Genomic DNA, 20,870 nt, shown 5'->3' with positions numbered 1-20,870 from the left:
CCTGGATTGCATGTAGTGCCAAGACAAACCATGGCTTAGTGTGAATGCACAAATTTCCAGAGAGGAAATTGTGGCTCTCGTCCTGTTGCTGTGGCACTGCTATTGATTGGCCACCCCAAGCAGAGCTAATTGCTTGTTTACAGAGGAGGAGACTAACCATGAGCCTGGGTTTGGATGACATGCTAAACTGTGGCTTAGCTCACTTCAGCAGCAGGACCAGAGGAGGAACAAAGTGGCTACAATCTCCTCTCCAGGCACTGGCATGCTGGCATGTTTTCACTAAAGCAGTTTGGCTTAGTGCTACACATTAGATTTCATTCTACTTAAATTGGTTTGGTCCTATTCCATCTTGCTGTATTTTGAGTTTTGAAGTATACAATAACTGGTATATGTAGAAGAACCTGCCTTATGTTTTGGGATTAGTCTGAATCAATCTTCCTCAGCCTGCTGCCTTCCAGTTGACATCTGAGACTAATAAAGTTGTAGTCCAATATATATGGAGGGCACCAGGTTTGGGAAGGCTTGGCTAGATGACATTCAGTCATCCTCCAAATCCTCAAGGATTTCATCCAGTGAGACTGCAGAATAGTTTGTCTGTGAGCTACATAAGGATGCATTATGTCGATATGGGAGCATCATGGAGCTTGAAGATGGAACTCGGTAAGCCTGGGAATTAAAAGCTGTTTTAAAAATAGTCCAGACTCTGATCATAATTAAGATAGTGTGTTAACTTCACAGCAGTATGCTTGAATTGCATGGATCAAAATCTGCTTTGCTATTTTTGTCCAAGTACAGATTTAAATGGCATGTAAACCCTCTATGAAATATGCAGGCAAGATGTTTGTTTATTGGCTTGCTTTTAAGTACTACAGTGAGGTTTTGTCCATCACAGCGAAACTTCAATTACACTGTAAGATAGTTGGCCTTTCTGCTGCATTGTCTCAGCTTGGCCCCTTCGCTTGTTTTGAATATACAGCATCCAGACAAGAAACAAACTGCCTAAAGGAAAACAGCTAGAAATGCTTCAGTCCTCCCTTCATGTGAGTCAGTAAATAAACCAGGACATCTACAGTTAACTTTCATTTCCCATTTGGTCCAAACTGGGAAATTGTGGTCAACAGCTTCGGAAGCAACCAGGATATTAAACCAGTTTCAAACTGGTTTAATATCCTGTCTTGTTCCAAAGCTGGTAATCACTCCCTGTATGGACGAAATGGGAAGCTGTGGTTAGTTAGAGATTTCCTGGTCTTTTTGATGACTTGTACAATTGTTTGAATGTGGTGCAATGCACATGTACATGATTACTCCTTGCAAATATATATCTGACAGGGAAATTATCCATGCAGTTTGTGGGGTTAGACTAGATGATATTCCACAGCATGTGCTTGCTGTAGCTGGTGTCATTTTACTGATCTTAACACAGATCAGCTTTTGGTGCTTGATCCTAAAAAGAAAAAAAGCTACAGTTGTGTTTGGATGCCCAAAGCAAATCCACGTGTATTGTTTACTGTGGCTGTGCTGCTAAACTGATAACTGGATAACTGAAAAGTGCCACTGTCGCAGATTAAAAAAAAAAAAGACAAGTCATGTGAATTGGCCCTGAGTGTTCACCAACATGTGTCATCTGAGATGAAGGACTCGGGAGCCTGAGGGTTCAGCTGTCAGGAGGATTTGGGTCCTGACCACCATTGTCCACTGGAGACATAGAACTGATTTCAGCATCTGTTCTTGTTGCTCAGTTAAGTGTGTGAATACCTGGTCTCAGGTTTATCTTTGCCAGGCAAACTAATTTCATGCCCATATAAAACATGTTTCAATGAGAAAGGAAGACAGATGGAGCAAGTCAGGGTCAGATTTTGTTTTTCGTTTCTTTTAATAAAAGTTCCGAGTGACCTTGGAGAACTGGGTCAGCACAGTGTTTAAAATCTCAAAACTATCACAAATCCTGCCAGAAACAATACAATACCTGTAGGAAAGAACAGGACTTTTTATTCCTTTTTAAAAAAAAAAAAAAATTACTTCTTTTTTTGTTCCTTTCCATTTTTTGTATTGTTAGTGGCAACAATTATTGGCGCTAGCTTTGAGATTTTTTAACTATGCTTTATTAATTACATTAAATGGTTATATTCCCTGATGAAAAAGAATTAAAATGCATTAGACTGAATGCACCCAGAGGTCCCCTTGGCTCTCAACTCATCCTAAATGCCTCACCCTGATGCAAGTTGTCTTTAGTGAAATGGGTTTTTCATTTATTTATTTTTAAAGCCTACAGTTAACCTGGGGCAAAAATAAAATGAGTATATAGACTGGGAGAACCAATGCTTTTCTTTTTTCTTTTGCATTGTGATTTTTTTTAAGGAATTTATTAATTTTCCATAAAAGAATAACAGACAAATAAGAAAAACAATACAAATATACAAATACAAAAAGAAAAAAGAAAAACAATATAAAAAATACAAAAAACACCTAATCAATTATCTTAATCTTATTTTAAATCTTCTTCAGGGGACTTCCCCCGTCCTCTCTTCTGCATTCAGTTCTAATTTACTTTAGTAACTTTGTAACTACTTTACAATCATTCACCATAATTCTTCATCTTCAAATATCATCCTATCTTATCTCTATAAACTTATTTATATATTCATAACTTCTAATTCAAACAACAAAATCTTAACTTCTTATTTACTATTCTAATCTAACATTACATAGCTATCACCTATTATATTCTCTGATTTCGCATTGTGATTTATTTTTATTTTTTTTGGAAACATAAATACAACATAGAACAGATATAATCAAAACAGGTGGGCAGCTACCACCAATATATGGAGTTACATACAATTAGACCACCAGTCATACAGCATGAGACATTATTGTACTATAGGAGACCCAAACCCAACAGGTTAATAGAAGAAATGAAAACAAACCAATTGGTCTCAAATTCACCTCTAGCCACTCTACATGTTTGTGTGAGCTTATCTGCTTATGCCAGGGGCCATGCCTATTGCACCAGTTTTGTATGTTACAGCCATTCCCATCTTGCAGCGATGCTTTTCTTAAACCAGTTTCAGCTCCCCTCCCCACCCTTTGTTGCCTGACAAAACTACAAAGACATGTGCATGCAGGCTTTAACCTCTGCATTCGTGTGTCCCACAGTGAGCCCTCACACCTCCCATCATCTGCCAAGCAGTTTCTCTCATGCTAGTATTGCCATATTTCAAAAAGGGAAATTCCTGACATCCTAACCCCACTGATTTTTACACCCGGAAACCAGGACTTGTCAGGAATTTTCCTGATGTATGGCATACTGTCATTTGCAGCAAGCGAAACACCAGAATCTGAGTCATGCAGAGGTTAGCAGTAAAGCAATCCAACTGCAGGGCAACCCATGCTTCTCTCATCCTAATAATAATAATAATAATAATAATAATAATAATAATAATAATAATAAATAATAATAATAATATTTTATTTATACCCCGCCCATCTGGCCAGGTCTCCCCAGCCACTCTGGGCAGCCTCCAACAAATACCAAAATACAATACAAGTCACAGTTTAAAAACTTCCCTAAACAGGGCTGCCTTTAGGTATTTTCTGAATGTCAGGTAGTTGTTTATTCCCTTGACTTCTGATGGGAATACTTCTCAATGTATGCTGTTAGCAAGCTGGTCAGCAGGAACTCTCTGACCCTTGTGGTCTCGAGGACAAGGAGGTGCTCACATTCAGCATTAAAGCAGCCATCTGTCTTCAGCTTCTTGATCTGAGTCTCACTGGCTGCTGTAATATACTGTAACAGCAACCAGTTCTGCCTTTGGGTGTTTGTTCTAGCCTACAAGCCTGAGAGGAACGAGCCTCTTGATTCTGGCCTCCACACGTTCAAGACACATTAGGAATTAGCCCATTTGCGTCAACTGGCTTGGGGTTGAGATTGGTGCTGCACAGAGAAGGAGCTTTGCTGGCGCTTTATAGATGACAGTAATGAATGCATTCAAGCTCCAATGCTTGCAGTTTAAGCCGGGGAAGGAGAATCCTCTGGTTTCAGCTTAGGAAGGTTTCTGAGTAGCCTCTCTCTTAAATAAGCACTGGGAAATAAAGCGGTCCTTCGTCACGACAGCATAATATAACCAGGGCTTTGCTTCAAAATCGGTGATTGACAAAAAGTTGCCTTATTTTGAGTCACACCACTGATCCATCTAGATTAGTACTGTCTACAGCGGCTGGCAGCAGCTCTCTACAGAATTTCACAGAAGGGTCATTTCCAATCCTAACTGGAGATCCAAGGAGTGAAGCTAAGACTTTCCACTTGCAAAACTGATGCCCTGCCACTGAGTTGCCACCTCTCCCCTCTGCCAAGGGACACCACTGGAACATGTGGAACAACCATAGCATACTGTAGATTACTTTTTGGTGTTCTTTATTATTTAAATTGTGTTTCTGGGTTATATTCCACTTAACGCTGCTTATTATTGTGGCAATCTGCCCCATGACCTTCAGATACAGGTTGGGAGATAAATTTTTAAATGAATAAATAAATTGCTAATTGAAGGAATATTAAGAAAACAATTAAATGCATGTGTTGTAGATTGCATGCATGTATTTACACATGAGGAGGTGGGGGAAGCTATGGGGGAAGCCTGTGTTGTCATTACATGATGCAAGTGTTACAAACAAGTATCATGGTAGAACGTGAATTCCTTATTCTATTCTGCATAGGAGGAAATGCCCTTTTAAAAAAAGATGGCACTTGCAATCTGCAGCTTGTATAAGTTTACAGTTTGTTTGCAAGCCACTGCACAGAATTTTAAGTGGGAAAGTGGCATATGAACATTTGAAATAAAAGCAATTGAAATGCTTTAAACTTTGCTGGCTGAGGAATCCAGGGCCTCTTTTCCTTCTTTCAGAATGGTTTAATTCCTTAACCTAACACTGATTTATCACCTAGATGTGGCATCCCTGACTGACAGGGTGCCTGCGGCCATGCGCTGAGTGCCTTTCTCACATCACAGGAGTAGCACACCTTGTCTTTTGGGATTAATTCATAAAAGGTTTTCAAGCCAGAGGTCATGTAAAGCCTGGCCATTCCCACATTAGAAATTCAGCACTCAACATAGCAAGCATTCTTCAAATGTTCAGTTTGACCAGGCAAAAATGAGCTTGCCAGTGATTTCCAAAATATAAAGGAAATTATTCCTTCCTAGACATCCCACGTAGATAATGTAGTCTGTCTTGACAGGTTTCCTACATATAACATCACGCTTCATGCCCCTTTCCAATTTTCAAGGGATGCCTGCAATAAGCTCAAGGGGACAGTGGTGGACCTACATTTTGGGGTCGCTTCGCAACCAGCAACGAGGTCTGGGTAACCACTGTTATCTTCTTCAATGAGGTTGTTCCATGACAGATCACCATACCTCTATACCATCTGTCCTACTGACTGTATAACTCCGGGATTGTTGTGATAATTAGAACAAAAAAATAAATAACTAATTTGAGTTTTGGCACTCAAATTGGGTCTACCAGACCCTTAAAAAACAAACAAACAAACAAACAATGTGGACTAAAGTTGCTTGTGGGGCCTCTCTGGGATTAGGCCTCTCCGGGATTAGGGGCCCTGAAGCTGAAGCTTCATCAATTTCATAGCAGATTCAACCTGCATGGGGATGTGCAGATCTCTGAACAAATTAAAAAATATGTATGGTTCAGTACAAACACCCATTGTGAAAAGAAGAGGGGAGGACAGAGGGGCAAGATGAGAAGCGGTGCAACAATATAGTCCTCATACAGTGGTACCTTGCTTGTTGAACTTAATCCATTCCGGGAGTCTGTTCAACTTCCCCAACGGTTCAAAAACCAAGGGGCGGCTTCCGATTGGCTGCAGGAGCTTCCTGCACTCAATCAGAAACCGCAGAAGCTGAGAGGACGTTCGGCTTCCAAAAAAAAAAACATTCACAAACTGGAACACTTACTTCTGGGTTTGCGGCGTTTGGGAGCCAAAACGTCTGAGTACCAAGGCGTTTGACAACCAAGGTACAAATGTATGGTAATAGCAAACTCAGTTCTCTGAGTGTGGTTCCTTATGTAGCCAAGACAGCACCATCTGTGCGCAAGAGGAAGGAATCAGCAGGCTTGGGGGGACCCCAAGTTCTGTGAAAGTACAGTTTTTAAAATGGGGGGGGTGATGACTGCGGAGGGGGGGAATAGCCCAATGAGAACAAAGCATGCTTAGTGGCTAAGGAATTCTGCCTGCCTGCCTAGGGGAACAGGCAGGATGCAAAAGTAGCAGGGAGGCAGAATAGAATGGAATATCCTGGATGGGCCATGGATGGGACCCTGTACATTTCGTAGACCTCTTCAACGGAGTGTCATGGTCCCAGAGAAAGCAAAAGACACCCTGTACTCAGAGAAATAGAGTGGCAGAGGAACTGGTGGGAAGCAGAATGTTGCAGTAGGAGAAATACCTGTCACAATACAGATCTAAATTTAGTCAGAATAACAGTACCTAGGACTGCTCTTTTGTAAGTGATTAGGAAGTGGAAGCAGCCGTTTCTTGTAGTTCATCCTCTGAGAGCGTGGAGATGGGGAGGTACAAACGGCACACAATGTTTCGTGCATATTTGAGAGCTGGGTTTTTTGTTTTGTTTTTTTATATCCCCACCCCCTGCTGTCAATGGCACCAAGAGCCACGGGAATAATGTGCTTTACCTTCTGAAATATCACACTTTGGGCACTAGGGTGGCTTCGGTTCCCTTAACGATGCCTCAACCTGGGTCTGAAGCAATTTCCCTGAAGTGATTAAATTAACCTAGATTAATCTCAGGCAACAAAAGTTACTGTGAAAGGTAGTTGAAGGTGCCTGAAGAATATGGAGGTGCTGTGATGAGATGGCTGGCTCCGGAGGGAGTCGCCAAAGGAAATCCAAGAAAGAAGAGAGCTTGGAATTGTATTTGTGCAATGAAGATCATTCCTAATGAGTTTCTCGAGCTGGCAGGCTGCTGATTTCCTAGAATAGGACGTTAACATGTCTGAGTGACTTTTCACTGCCCTTGTCTGATGTGAAGAAAGGGCTGCACAAATGAGAATAAAAAGCGTCTCTTATGGATAAGTTATCTGATGCTGACACTGTAAGAGGGGCAATCTTCACAATCAGATTGGGCAAGGAAATTGATTTGGTCAGGTCCAGCATGATTTATCTCCTGTGTATGAACACAGCGGCTAGGTTGCTTGTGGGGACAAGCCAGTATGTAATGCCTTGCTTGCAGGATTTACAGTGTCTGCCAATTTGCTACTGGTGCAAGTTAAAGCTGCTGGTGTAAACTTATTATTATTATTATTATTCTATTTATTCATACCCCACCTTTCCCCCTTACAGGACTCAAGGTGGCTTACAGATAAAAACAAGAATTGCTTAAAAATATAGGAAATCAACAACCATTAAAACAATTAAACATTAAGAGAATCAAAATTATATAATATACAAAATTTGTTTAAAACCAGATGGAAAAGAGAAATAGAGCTGGGTGTCATCAGCATACTGGTGTCACCAGACCCAAAACTCTGGACAACCTCTCCCAGCAGTTTCAAGTCCCGTCCCAGCAAGGCGGCCCAGAAGGATGGTTGATTGTATCAAAAGCATGTATTTTATGTATTTGTGCTTTTAGCTGTTTTTAATTATCTTAAATCACCTTGAAATGGTAGTTTCGAAGGCAATTAGTTAACTGAAATACCAATAATAATAGGAGAGGGTATCCATTCTGCTGCTGGGAGGTGGAGATGGTTGGATTTTGTCCTATATACTTAGTACTAACTCACACCAGGGTTTTGGTGTGTGTTTGTGGCTTTTAGACTGTGATCACAAAAGCTCATAACGCATACCTGCAGTTACACCTGGGGCTGCCTCTTGTGTTTGTTTATATAATAGTTATATCCCATCTTTTGGCCTCGAAGTTTACAAGGTAAAGAAGAACAAGAGTAGTTTTTTTTAAAAAAAAAAAAAACACCCATCAATTAAGGGTTTAGAACATTCCTCTGTGTGGATTGCCTGCAGCCACTGTGCTAGCAGTAAGTCAGGTTGGGCACTTCACTGGCTGAGGTGCCCGAGGAGCTCAGAAGGGCTCCTTTACTGGCCTGACTCAGCTGTGCCACTGCTCCCTGCCAGCCCTATGAAGTCTTGATGCAAAGCAGGGGTATTACGTTTCAAGAAAAGCAAGATGGCAGGTAGCCACAGTGGATAGGAGGTTAGCTTTTAACAGGAGCCCTCCATTAAAATACCTCCCTGCTTCCATGGCAACAGCAGCAGAGGTGGTGGTGGGAGAATACTCTGTTAGTGTGGGAATGTTTAGGGATGCAGGAGAGGATATATTGTTTATTATATCCTATTCCAACTTGTGTTAATAAGTCCCAGAACTTGGCAGAGTTTTCATTCCCCTTTTTAAACACACACAGCAGATAGCTTGCTCAGGTTCGCTAGAACCTCTATAATAATACTGTACTGGTATTTCCCCCTTCTAATTTCCTCCTAAAATAAGACACGACACAGTCTTCTATAAAGTATAAAGAGTTTACTTACAAGTATCATCTGTTCACAATTGGATCCCAGAAGGCAGACTTTTATCTTAGAAAATATAATATACATTAGGAGACTATTCCTTAAGGGCGATAGCTCCTTCTCCTCTCTTGGCTGGAGGCCAAGACAGCATCTTGCCTAAGCACATGTTGCTCCATTGAAAGCGAGTTGAAAAGAGAGAAATGGTGGCTAGCCTGTGGTTTTGTTTTACCTGCACAGGTGAAGCCACGCCCATCTCTAGTTACACGAGGAAGTCTGCTTCAGCCCAGGAGAAACAGGAAGTTCCGACTAGCTGACTCAGAGATCCCCTTTCATGTCCACTCTAGGGATGTGTATTTGACTGCTCTTGTTGTTTCACATCCCACAGTTGGCACATTGGCATGTGTGCGCATTAGCAGGTTGGGCCATCATACTGAAGGCCTCCTGAAGGCTGGTGCTGATCTGCCTCTCAAGGAAAGTATGACTTTGTATTCTTTGAGTGCATTGGTTTCATTCCTCCTTAATTTATTGTGTTGCTGGTTACGCTGTATAACTGTATCTGCAGATTTTTTTGAAAAAAGTTTTCCATGCTGCCCTGAAATCCATGTTTGAACAAAGGGCAGTTTGTACATTTTAAAACGAACCAAATAAAAATGAGAAACAATTACCGGTAATACAAAAAGCAATGTAATGGTTATAATTAAAGGCAGTGCAGGGAACAGCAAAACCATCGTATGCAGGCAACACATCAATAAAACAAGGGCAGCGGCGGGGGAAATAGCAATAAGAACACAGGTACAGTACAGCAATGTCTCTCCTTCCCCCTTCAGGTTTTGTAGAAATGAAATACCTCTAGCAAGCTAATGTGGGCCTGGAAGAACATTTAAATATTTTGTTTTGCTTTAGTTGTTTTCCTGAATTTCTCAGATTTCACACAAGTACCATTTTCGCAGTGGAGTTGCCTTGGCTTACACCATTTACAACAAATAGGGCCACAGGAAAAGTGTATCCGCCAGTTTATATTCCTTTAATAAAAGATTGCACCACCAGCAATTGAGGCTGATAGAGCCTTTGTGGCTTGTGAGCAGATCTCATTAAAACAGGCTGTAATCCAGAGGCGATTTCAGGGTTGCGCGACTGGTTCGGCCACATTGCAGGGGGAGCCACTACAATGCTATACAACAGAGCATGAGAGATAAAGGAGCAAATTGTAGCATCACACAGGGCGCCACTGAAATTTGACAGCCCAAACTTTGCCACTGCTGGAATCCTATGCATATTTACCTAGGAGTAGGCACAAATGAGCACAACGGGACTTATTCCTGAGTCAACATGCACAGGATTGAACTGTAATTTCATAGTCTCCCACACTCTTGGCCAATCTCTAGCTATGGCATTGTCTTTCCAGTGCTTATGAAACACCAGGTGAGCTGTCATTAAAAGACTGAATACAATGTCTTGAAACTCTGCAAGTATAACACATGTAATGTAATTTAAAAGTTGGATCCATAGATACCATAATCATAGCTGTCAACTTTCCCTTTTTTGCGGGAAATTCCCTTATTCCAGCGCCGTTTCCCGTTGCTAAAAAAAGGGAAAGTTGACAGCTATGGCCGTTTCCCAATGCAAAAAAAAGGAAGGTTGACAGCTCTGATCATAATACCCAGCATTTTGTTGATTGTTCTTACCAGAGTAGACCATAAATAGCCAAATGTTGTGTTGCTGAAATCCTGTAACCTTTTTATTTCACAAATGTTCTGGTATCTTTTTGGTCTTGCTTGCATTGAGCTTCCAGAGGGCATAGTGCAATGACAGTGGCTGCACTTAAGCATAGGACTTATCACACTAGTTTTCCTGATTAGAATACTTATGTCCTGCTTGCATACTTTCAGCAGGCATCTGGGTGGCCACTGTGATAAGAGGATGCTAGACTAGGTAGGACGTTCCCCCTGAGCTAGTATGACTCTTCTGATGTTCTTATGTCCTGTGCTAGGAATGGTGTCTTCTAAAAAACAAACTGTAAATCACTTTTTACATTGAACGTGTTATAGAATTAGTATCAGTACTGAGAACAAAGTCAAAATGAAGTGAAAACCATCTTTCTGTTTATATTCTGTTCTGTTTTAAAGTCCTGGGCAAAGACCTCTCTGCCTGGTTTTTCTCAAGGTTTGCCTGTGTGTTAAATAATTCAGCATTTTAATTATTAATTGGTTAATGTTTGTTACAAATTCAGAAGATGAAAAGGGCTAGATAAGTGCCGAGTGCAGTTGGCTCCCTTAGGGAAGTGGGTCTTATCAGGAGTGTTCAGTTTTTATATGTGGGGATTGTTCCGGTGTTTTATTATTAACTGGATGGCAGTCATCAGACACAATTTTAGAGGCTGCCTTGATAAAGCTCCGAAGCCAAAAGTCTAAGGTTAAATAATAATGCACAACGTTTTCAATAGGCATAGGATGGTCTAGGCAAATGGCTCCAGCAGTGCAAAGGGTGGGGAAAGTAAATAACCCACTCCAGTAAATAGTAATAAATTATCCCTTCCTTTCCCTCCCTGCACATGCTGTATCCTCCCCAAATCAGCACCAGAGGGTATGGGGAACAGATTTAGGGGAGGAAGATGGGGGGCAGAGGAGTTCTGTTGTGCAGGCAGAAATCCTTGCACTCATTCTGATTTGTTTGCAGGGAGATTGGGTGACACTGGCCATTTCACACCCTCCAAGTGTCCCGATTTTCCAGGGACAGTCCTGGAATTACAAAAGTCACCCCAGCTTCTGATTTGATCCTGGTATGTCTCTATTTCCTTCGCCAGTGCTGCCACCACCAAGCTGGGGGGGGGGGGATGAGCCAGCACTTGCCCTCAGTGATGGCAGCTGCGGCTGCTGCAGGGGAGCATACCGTTGCCTCTCCTTGGTCTCTCCATGACCACCGTTGCCAGCCCCCCCTCCCTCCCTTGGGCAGCTCAGAGCAGCTGCTGGAGAGCAGGTGAGGTGGCGGAGAGGCTGCTGCACCCAAGGCCCAGACCCACGTGGCTCTGAGGGGCAGTTAGAGGACAGGGCTGCCCTAGGTGGGAGGAAAGGGAGAGCAGAACAGAGCGCAGGGAGTCTTGATTTTTTATTTATTTTATTTTTTAAATGCTTCATGCATCCACATCTATTCTTGCCGCTTTCTATAATTTATTTATTGGTGTGTATTTTTTTTAATCTACCAAATAATAAAATAAAATAAATCAGTCCCTATTTGCATCTGAGGAATTTTGGAGGATATGCTATTTAATGAGCACTTACTATTATCGGTTTTTGAAGGGAGGCTACACACCTGGGAGGCTAGAATTCCCAGGGAAGATGGATTGACCATTACACCACTCTGGAAACTGTAGCTCTGTGAGAGGGTGGGGGGAGGGTCTCTTAATGACTCTGTGCACCCTTAACAAACTATAGTTCCCAGGATTCTTGGAGGGGGGGAGCCACAACTGCTTGAAGTGTTATGACGTTGCTTACAATGTATGGTGCAGATTATTTCCAGCAGCTTTTCTTCCCAGGTGGAAGTGCTCAGAATTGCATCCTTCGCCTGTGCTCAGAGTCTTTTCAGTATATATTGCATAAGGGCTGCATGGAGTGTTTTTTATCATTATTGTTATTACTACTATGCCGCTGGCTGTGCAATAAAATTCCTCCTAATGTACCTTTCCGCCTCCGCCCCCCCCCCTTTTTAAAGCTGGCTTAAGTGAGGCATCTATTTTCATTAAAAAGAAAAGGTGGCACAATGTCATTACTGAAACAGAAGGTTGAAAGCTGTGCTGTGAAAAATGTAAAATGTATGGGTGCCGGAAGCTCAGATGGGAGAGAAGAGATCGGTCACGTTGCATTGGCATATGAGAGCGCTGGAAGTCTTACCCTTTAAAAAGTGGTACTTTTGTGGTAAAGGTGGTGGAGATTCCTTTGAAGGAGTTACACGGTGTCCTAAGCCTTGCTGTGGATTGCTGTGTGACCAAAGTGGTTGGTGGGGGGGCTTTTCCCCACTTCCCCCATTTTTACCCCTGTCCTATTGCAGTCAACGACCTGCTTGGTGCAAATGTCTGAATGTGCGAGCTGCCAGAGAAGAGAGTGTGGCCTCTTTTGCCCTCCTCTGCTGCCCTGTTGTGAGCTAAGACATGGCTTCTCTTAGAGTGCTGTCTGAAAATATGGTTCCTCTTTCACCCGATTCCACCACCTGTTTCTCATCTAAGGTTTACACCCATCATCTCATCTGAGTTTCTTTCTTTTTTCTTGGTCTCTTGCAGCAATTTAGAGACGGAGAAGTTCTGCGGTAAGTAGGCCGTTTACTTCCTTGCTATGAAAAATATACTTCTAGGCATGTTATTCAATAAGTGCCCACAAAGCATGTGGCTTTTGCTCCTCTGTTGAAGTTTATTTCCCCTCCCCCCCCACCAAGATAGGGGCACTAGTCAAAAAGGAGGTTTCCTGGTGATACAATACTCCGTACCTCAGGGAAGAGAAGAGATATTTTGGGGGAGAGATGTAGCTCAGCGGTAGAGCATCTTCCTTGCATGCTGAGGGACCTGGGTTCAATCCACAGCATCTCCATATATACCTGAGAGAGAGCCTGCCTGAAAGTGTGGGAAGCTGCTGCCAGTCAGTGTAGTCAATACTGAGCTAGATGGAACAATAGTCTAACTCAGTAGAAGGCAGCTTCCTGTGTTCCTATGTACTCTATGATACTACTGGCCACTTCCCTCAATGATGACAAATATTAGTAGAGGCAACATTTCTTCAAAAAGCAGGTGTGGGACAAAACCGGCATGCCATTTTGAAATTCATAAGCTTTTTCTCCTACTGCAGAGTATTTCTCGGACTACCTTGGAGAATACAGGCATGTCCTGTCTGCCTTGGAGCAACTCAACACTGCTGTCCTGTCAGCCATGGATAAAACCAAACTGGTAGGTGTGCATTCATTCTGATATGGGCATGAATGGAGCCAGTAATATATGTTTTGACACTGACAGCATTAATTAGCCTTCAATCACTCTTTGCATCCAACTCTTTATAATGGAATATTAGTTCATGTGTGAATATCCCGGGATCAATAAACAGGCATCCAGTCAATGAGGCATATAGTGCAATTGTATTCCTGTAAGTATGGTTCTCATGGTACTCAAGAGAAAAGCTGAAGTTTGTATTTCATAATCAAAAATATAGATATAATGAAATCATTTTATTTTTCTCCAAACTGGAATAAGGCTACAGTCCACTTGGGTCACCGTTCTGTACAGTGCCTCTAATGTCCGAAGACTTGTGAATCACTTTGCCTCATATCCAGTAGAAAAGCTTTCTAGGCTTGATAGAGTGTTTGTGAATAGAGTTGCCAGTTTACAACCTGAACGTTTTCTACACACCTTTAAAAGTTCCGCATCTATAGCTGCAATCCTAAACACACTTACTAAGGCAGATGTTCCGCTGAATAAAGTGGGACTTGCATCTGAGGAGATGTATATAGGAATGCACTGTAGGACATGTGCAGTCATACCGTCTCCTGCTCTGTTCCTCCCTCATTCCTGTCTCCCACCCACTCCCACTCCCACTCCCAATTTTGCTTTGCAGCATGGGGGGTGGTGAGCTCAGTGGAGGAACAGGTCAGTTTGGGCTCTGTTATTTCCAGCAGAAGTTGGAATGTCCTCAAAGGTACAAGTGCAACATCCCTAAAGGGCATCGTTTGTGGAAACTCCAGGGGTCCAAGTTCCCTTTTCAGCTGTTGATAATGTTAGGAAAGTTCAGACACTGATGTTGTTGTCCATCATTTTGAAACTCTGATTCCATCCTATTTTCTAGCTAATTAAGACCACATGTTATGTCTGTTGTTTAGTATTATTTGTAAATATATTTACATTTACATTTGCTTAAATCTATTTGCAACATTATATCATACTTAATGTGTCCACTCTAGTTATTTCATTAGTTTTATATTGATTCCAGTACAGAATAAATGGTGCCCAATTCTATCGAATCATATTATTTGCTTCATCGCCACTATATTTCATGTCCTCTTTAGCCGTTGTTGGGTTGTATCAAACTCTGCTTTAGTCACAGTAAACCTACTGAAATTAGTGGACCTAAGTTAGTCATGTTCATTCATTTCATTAGGTCTACTCTGAGACCCAATTGCAACATTGTTAACACCTGTGATACCAAGACATCCAATCTTTTCTCATCCTATGTTTCATGTACCTTAGAAGCAGTGTAACTGGGTTCATTTGTTTGTGACATCTCATTATTTATATGATAGCATCACTATTTTTCCCCCATTCGTCGATATTATGCATAACAATTTTGATCGTTCTCAGCAATGAGTTCAGAAGTTGTTGCCTCCTAGGAAATGGCTGTAGTCAGACTCCACAAATCCAGTGATTTGCTGAAAAAAAAGTCATTAATTCCATAAGGATAAAAAAAAATCTGTTTGAGTTGAGAATCTGTTCTTCAGGGATAATCTGTGAATGCAAGATGGACACCTATTTAACTGAATATGCTCCTAGCAGAGAATTAATCACTGAGCTTAACTGTGCAGCATTTGTTTCTTTTTGCAAGCTCCGTTTCTGTAGCTAAAAGGCAGAAGGTTGTACTTCTTACCAAAACCTAACACTGTGAACCCTCTTAAAACTTTCTGCCGCTGTATTATGTTTGCAGCTAAGTGCCCTCCATGTTAAACCCTATGTGTGTGAGAAAACCTTAGAGAATAATGAACGAGAAAACTTCCTGGGAATAGTTTTTTTGTTTTTGTTTTAAATGTGCAAAACAATTTCATTTTTGTGCTTAAATGCTTTCTCTCATTTAGGATGAGGGGAAATTGCAGGGACTTTGCCTTTCAGCTGAAATGTCAGGTGCACCTGTGCCTATGCATGCATGTGAAAATATTTCTAGGTCTTTCTAGGTCAATATTCAGTGGTTGGAGAAGATTCATATGATACTCCTTACCCTCAAGCATTATGTCAGCTGTAATAATAATAATAATAATAATAATAATAATAATAATAATAATAATAATTACTGTGACTGGGTGTGCACACACCTGTTTACTTTGCATCCAGTGTGCCGCCATCACGGGTTAACCAAGGAGTGTACACATGACATTAGCCACCATCCGTAGCTACCCTGAACTAATGTGCATTGATGCATTTTTCCCCCAAACCAGCCTTGCTCTGAATTGAGATAATGAACAAACTAGCTGTGTTTCAAGCCAGTAATGTCAACAGAGCCTGAAACAGCAACTATTTTTTGCCATTTCTATTTTTTTTTCTGGGTGAAAAGGAGGTTTTAAGTAGACCTGAAATATTTCCTAAAACTAGGGTGGATTTAACTGAGGACAGTGCTCTTTGTGAAGGGCAGAAGTGTTGCCAACTGCGCTTTTCCTCACGGGGCTTCTGCACTATTGTTTGCAATGAAGAAATTCAGTTCATTGGACTTTTCATATCACCTCATCCCTATTCTAGAACATAGCTTTACCTGCTAAATTTTTGCCTGTTAAAAGTCTGGGACGGAGGGAGGGATTACAGGAAGAGAACTGGCAGAGTTGACCCTCCAGAGAGACTTTTTGGAGAAAAGAGGCTGGAACATTTCCTTCCATGATCTTCCTTCAGTTAACATATGAGCCACATCAATATATGTGCTTGGCTATATTGGGTGTCAAAAAAATTAAATCATCTCAGAAAATTAAAATAAAGTTCCTTAGTTGCTAGAAAAAAGCCCAAATGTTTAGACCAGAAGGTTGCCAATTAAATGAAAGATTCAAAATAGGGCTGCTGACTTTTCTTCTGGAAGAGGTTGTTTAACAGCAGGATGACGGGCAAAAATTCAACAGGTGCAGCCCTCCCAGTATGGAGGTGCTTTATCTGGGAAAGTATTAATAGGCTAAGGTAGCATCAGCTTCTGCTTGCCTCAGCAGGAGTCTCAGTAGGCAGAGGAAGAGGAGAAAACGCATCTCATTATGCCAGGCTGTATGGTTGCAAAGGTTGCTCAATGTGAAAAGCTCCCAGTGCTGATGGAGAAGGAAGGAGAGACATTTGGATCCTGGAAGGATTCCATCCTGGAGAGAAAATGGCATGGGCTCAACAATGCAACAGCAGATCAATAATGTATGCTGCTAAAGGTCCCAAATGGGGAGGCATTATATAGGCTGTCACACAGGCTTCCTTCTTCAGGTGGTCCTAGAGTCCTCTAAATTCATGCATCTCAGATGGATTTCACCTGAGTCCCCTTCTATTTGTCAAAAGGGAGTTAATCCAAACCTTATTCAATATCCAGTTCATTCAAGGAAGGGCTCTAGCTCAGTAGGTGAGCACCTGCCTTGCACCCAAAAAGCCCAGGTTCAGTCCCAGGTGTCGCCAGGTACAGCTGGGAAAGCCTCACAGCCTGAAATCCCAGAGGGCCACTGCCGGGCTGTGTAAACAACGCAGAGTTAGATGGACTATTGGTCTGGCTCTGTCCATTCCATTTCCCTTTCAATGTCTCTCTCAGATATTTACATCGTTCAAGTTTCCTCACATATTGATGTGGCCACTTGCAGATTATTCACTATAGCAGGGCTGTAGAAGGGTATGTCACATTTAGCCAGAGGGGAGTTGAGCCGTAATAATAATAATAATAATAATATTTATTATTTGTACCCCGCCCATCTGGCTGGATTTCCCCAGCCACTCTGGGCGGCTTCCAACAGAAACCAAATACAAAAATATCAAACATTAAAAACTTCCCTAAAAAGGGCTGCCTTCAGGTTTTTTCTGAATGTCAGGTAGTTGTTTATTTCCCTGACCTGTGATGGGAGGGCGTTCCACAGGGCGGGCGCCACTACCGAGAAGGCCCTCTGCCTGGTTCCCTGTAGTTTTGCTTCTCGCAGTGAGGGAACCGACAGAAGGCCCTCGACGCTGGATCTCAGTGTCCAGGCTGAATGATGGGGGTGGAGACGCTCCTTCAGGTATACAGGACCGAGGCCGTTTAGGGCTTTAAAGGTCAGCACCAACACTTTGAATTGTGCTCGGAAACGTACTGGGAGCCAATGCAGATCTCTCAGGACCGGTGTTATGTGGTCTCGGCGGCCACTCCCAGTCACCAGTCTAGCTGCCGCATTTTTGATTAATTGCAGTTTCCGGGTCACCTTCAAAGGCAGCCCCACATAGAGCGCATTGCAGTAGTCCAAGCGGGAGATAACCAGAGCATGCACCACTTTGGTGAGACAGTCCGTGGGCAGGTAGGGTCTCAGCCTGCGTACCAGGTGGAGCTGGTAGACAGCTGCCCTGGATGCAGAATTAACCTGCGCTTCCATGGACAGCTGTGAGTCCAAAATGACTCCCAGGCTGCGCACCTGGTCCTTCAGGGGCACAGTTACCCCATTCAGGACCAGGGAGTCCTCCACACCTACCCTCCTCCTGTCCCCCAAAAACAGTACTTCTGTCTTGTCAGGATTCAACCTCAATCTGTTAGCCGCCATCCATCCTCCAACCGCCTCCAGGCACTCACACAGGACCTTCACAGCCTTCACTGGTTCTGATTTGAAAGAGAGGTAGAGCTGGGTATCATCCGCATACTGATGAACACCCAGCCCAAACCCCCTGATGATCTCTCCCAGCGGCTTCATATAGATATTAAAAAGCATGGGGGAGAGGACAGAACCCTGAGGCACCCCACAAGTGAGAGCCCAGGGGTCTGAACACTCATCCCCCACCACCACTTTCTGAACACGGCCCAGGAGGAAGGAGCGGAACCACTGTATAACAGTGCCTCCAGCTCCCAACCCCTCTAGCCGGTCTAGAAGGATGTTATGGTCGATGGTGTCAAAGGCCGCTGAGAGATCCAGCAGAACTAGGAAACAGCTCTCACCTTTGTCCCTAGCCCACCGGAGATCATCGACCAGCGCGACCAAGGCGGTTTCAGTCCCATGGTGAGGCCTGAATCCCGATTGGAAGGGATCCAAATGGTCCGCTTCTTCCAGGCGTGCCTGGAGTTGTTCAGCAACCACCCGCTCAATCACCTTGCCCAAGAATGGTAGATTTGAGACTGGGCGATAGTTGGCCATATTGGCCGGGTCTAAAGATGTTTTTTTAAGAAGCGTAGGGCAAGTTGCATCTCATGCTGCTCAGGTGATGTCAGAAGAACCCTGAGGATATGCTGCCTTGTTTGGAGAACCATCAAGGCTACTTTGAACTTCCACACCTCTCAGGGAAGGTTGAGCAAAACAATGCTAAGACCTAACAGTTCTTTATTGATTTACATGGGGCTGCTTGTCTTCCAGCAATCCATTATGTAATACAGTGCTGAGACAGCATTGATTGCTAAGCAGGAGGTTATATTTATTACCATGTTCCCGGGATTTAGAGCAACCTGGCGACTTCTAGATGTTTTGGACTACAACTCCCATGAGTCCCTGCTAGCCGTCTGGTTGGCAAAGGCTGATTTGGAGCAATACAATCAAGGCAAACTTTGATAGGGGGAAACGGAAGGCCTAACTTGATGTGAGCCATGACTGGATCTCCCAGTATCTTTTTTTTTTTTAAGGTCAATCAAAACACCTAACAGAGTGTCTAAACTGGGAGACAGCCATTTCTCTGACCTGAAACTAATAATCTTGCTGGAGATTGGAAAGAAAAGATATGAGGAACCTGTTTTTCCTTTTTCTTCTGCTGTGGGTGTTTTGATTGGGGGAAAATGGTGCAAGGAAAATGGTTAGACCCCAAAGCGTCAGGACTCAAATCTCATTTGCTCACCCCCATGTCTGCTTTTAAACTTTGAAAAAGTTATTGGGAGATCTGAATTTTCATTTGGCCCCAAACTAACTACTTGCTTGTTTATTGAATTTTTGCCCAATCCAGCAAGGAGAGATAAATCTGTGCCAATCACCCTTCCCAAAAACTTGAACAAATGAATGTTGTATTTAGCTGTTGGTGAAAATATGCCAGTATGGGGAAGCGACACAATCCCATGGGGAGAAACTTCCACAATCAGAGGGGGAGGAGAGCTACCACATAGAAGGCCCTGAAACCATGTACAACTAAATCTCCATGGCAGGACAAAAAAAATCCACATATGAAAATGGCTCGTAGTGTCTTCTCTTTGGGGTCTTCAACATTTAACAATCCTTTGTCTCTGCTCTCATGATTACAGTTCTTCTCCATAGGAACTGAAAGCATTCAAACTTAATAATACAAGTAGTATCATTGGATTCTATTTTGGACACAAATGTATTGGAGAGATAATTCAATGTGCTCAGCAGGAGTGGAGTGTGATAGATTTCTGCTGTTTCTTGTGATTCAATTCCCCTGTAGTAATAGGCATGGCCCAAAGGTCACATCTAAGCAGGGAGCCTGATATTTGAATGGGATACCCACTTCTCTGACTCGATTAAGGCATATGTGCACAAAGTGGGCCTGTCTCTAATCTGACTTTATGATGACAGACATTTTGGATAGACTTGAAAATAGAAGTGGGGCTGGGGTGTAATAGGACCAAACTAGATGGAATGGGCACAGAAGCCTGCTTCTTTTCAGATGCCCAACCCATTCACATACAAAATAGATGACAGTCAGTCATCCTGGGCTTGGGGCCTGCTGGGGAAATGGTAGCAATTGGGCAAGGCAAGGCAAATCAGGACCTTGGTCAGTTCCTAGTGGGCCCTGATGACTGAGCTTTGGAAGAAGATAATTGAGGTGACGCTGGGACCCAGATGTAAATGACATGATACATTTTGAAATAGGAAAAGGAAAAGCAAGCAGAATTTTGTGTGTGAAATATCACATTCATGATATAATTTCTGGAGAATGCTGAAGGAAGACACACCTCCTTGCCCTTGCTTTTAACACTTGAGGGGTGTGTGGGTGTGTGGGTGTGGGTATATATATATATATATATATATATATATATATATATATATATATATATGTCCCATTTTATTACTGTGATTCTAAGTTGGTTTAAAGTGTTTTTGATATTGTGTTTTAATGTTGCAACCCACCCTGGGACCTTAGGGGTGAAGGGCAGGTAATGAATAAATAATAACAAATGCTAATAACACCAAGTCTGATTTTTATTTATTTATTTTCTTGGTTATCTAACACAGCAGACTGTCTTTAGGTGCCTTGCAGTTATGTCTGGTCCTCAGCTATCAAGTTAGGACATCTTGTGACAAACAGATACCTTATTTTTAAAGAGCCCTCTTTCTTGCAGCTGATGGGAAAGACCATAATTCTGCAATGCAATCTTCATACAAATATAAATCTAGTAGTTACATATATAAGGAGATTAATATAATATACTATAATATAATAATTTTGACTTTTTCTGCTATTGCAGAG

General features: G+C 42.4%; 1 protein-coding gene across 1 annotated transcript in view; it reads left to right on the top strand.

The window, feature by feature from the left end:
• NECAB3 (N-terminal EF-hand calcium binding protein 3) overlaps positions 1-20,870 on the top strand; it is a 57,267-nt gene that overhangs the window by 9,039 nt on the left and 27,358 nt on the right. The window contains exons 2-3 of the mRNA XM_033153285.1: positions 12,819-12,844; positions 13,378-13,475. Of these exons, the coding sequence (XP_033009176.1) occupies positions 13,458-13,475 (18 nt within the window). The 5' untranslated portion in view covers positions 12,819-12,844; positions 13,378-13,457. The remainder of the gene's footprint in view (positions 1-12,818; positions 12,845-13,377; positions 13,476-20,870) is intronic.

The sequence above is a fragment of the Lacerta agilis genome, chromosome 6 (genome assembly GCF_009819535.1).
Source record: "Lacerta agilis isolate rLacAgi1 chromosome 6, rLacAgi1.pri, whole genome shotgun sequence".
NCBI classification, from domain to species: Eukaryota; Metazoa; Chordata; class Lepidosauria; order Squamata; family Lacertidae; genus Lacerta; species Lacerta agilis.
This window is presented reverse-complemented; position numbering and strand designations above follow the sequence as displayed.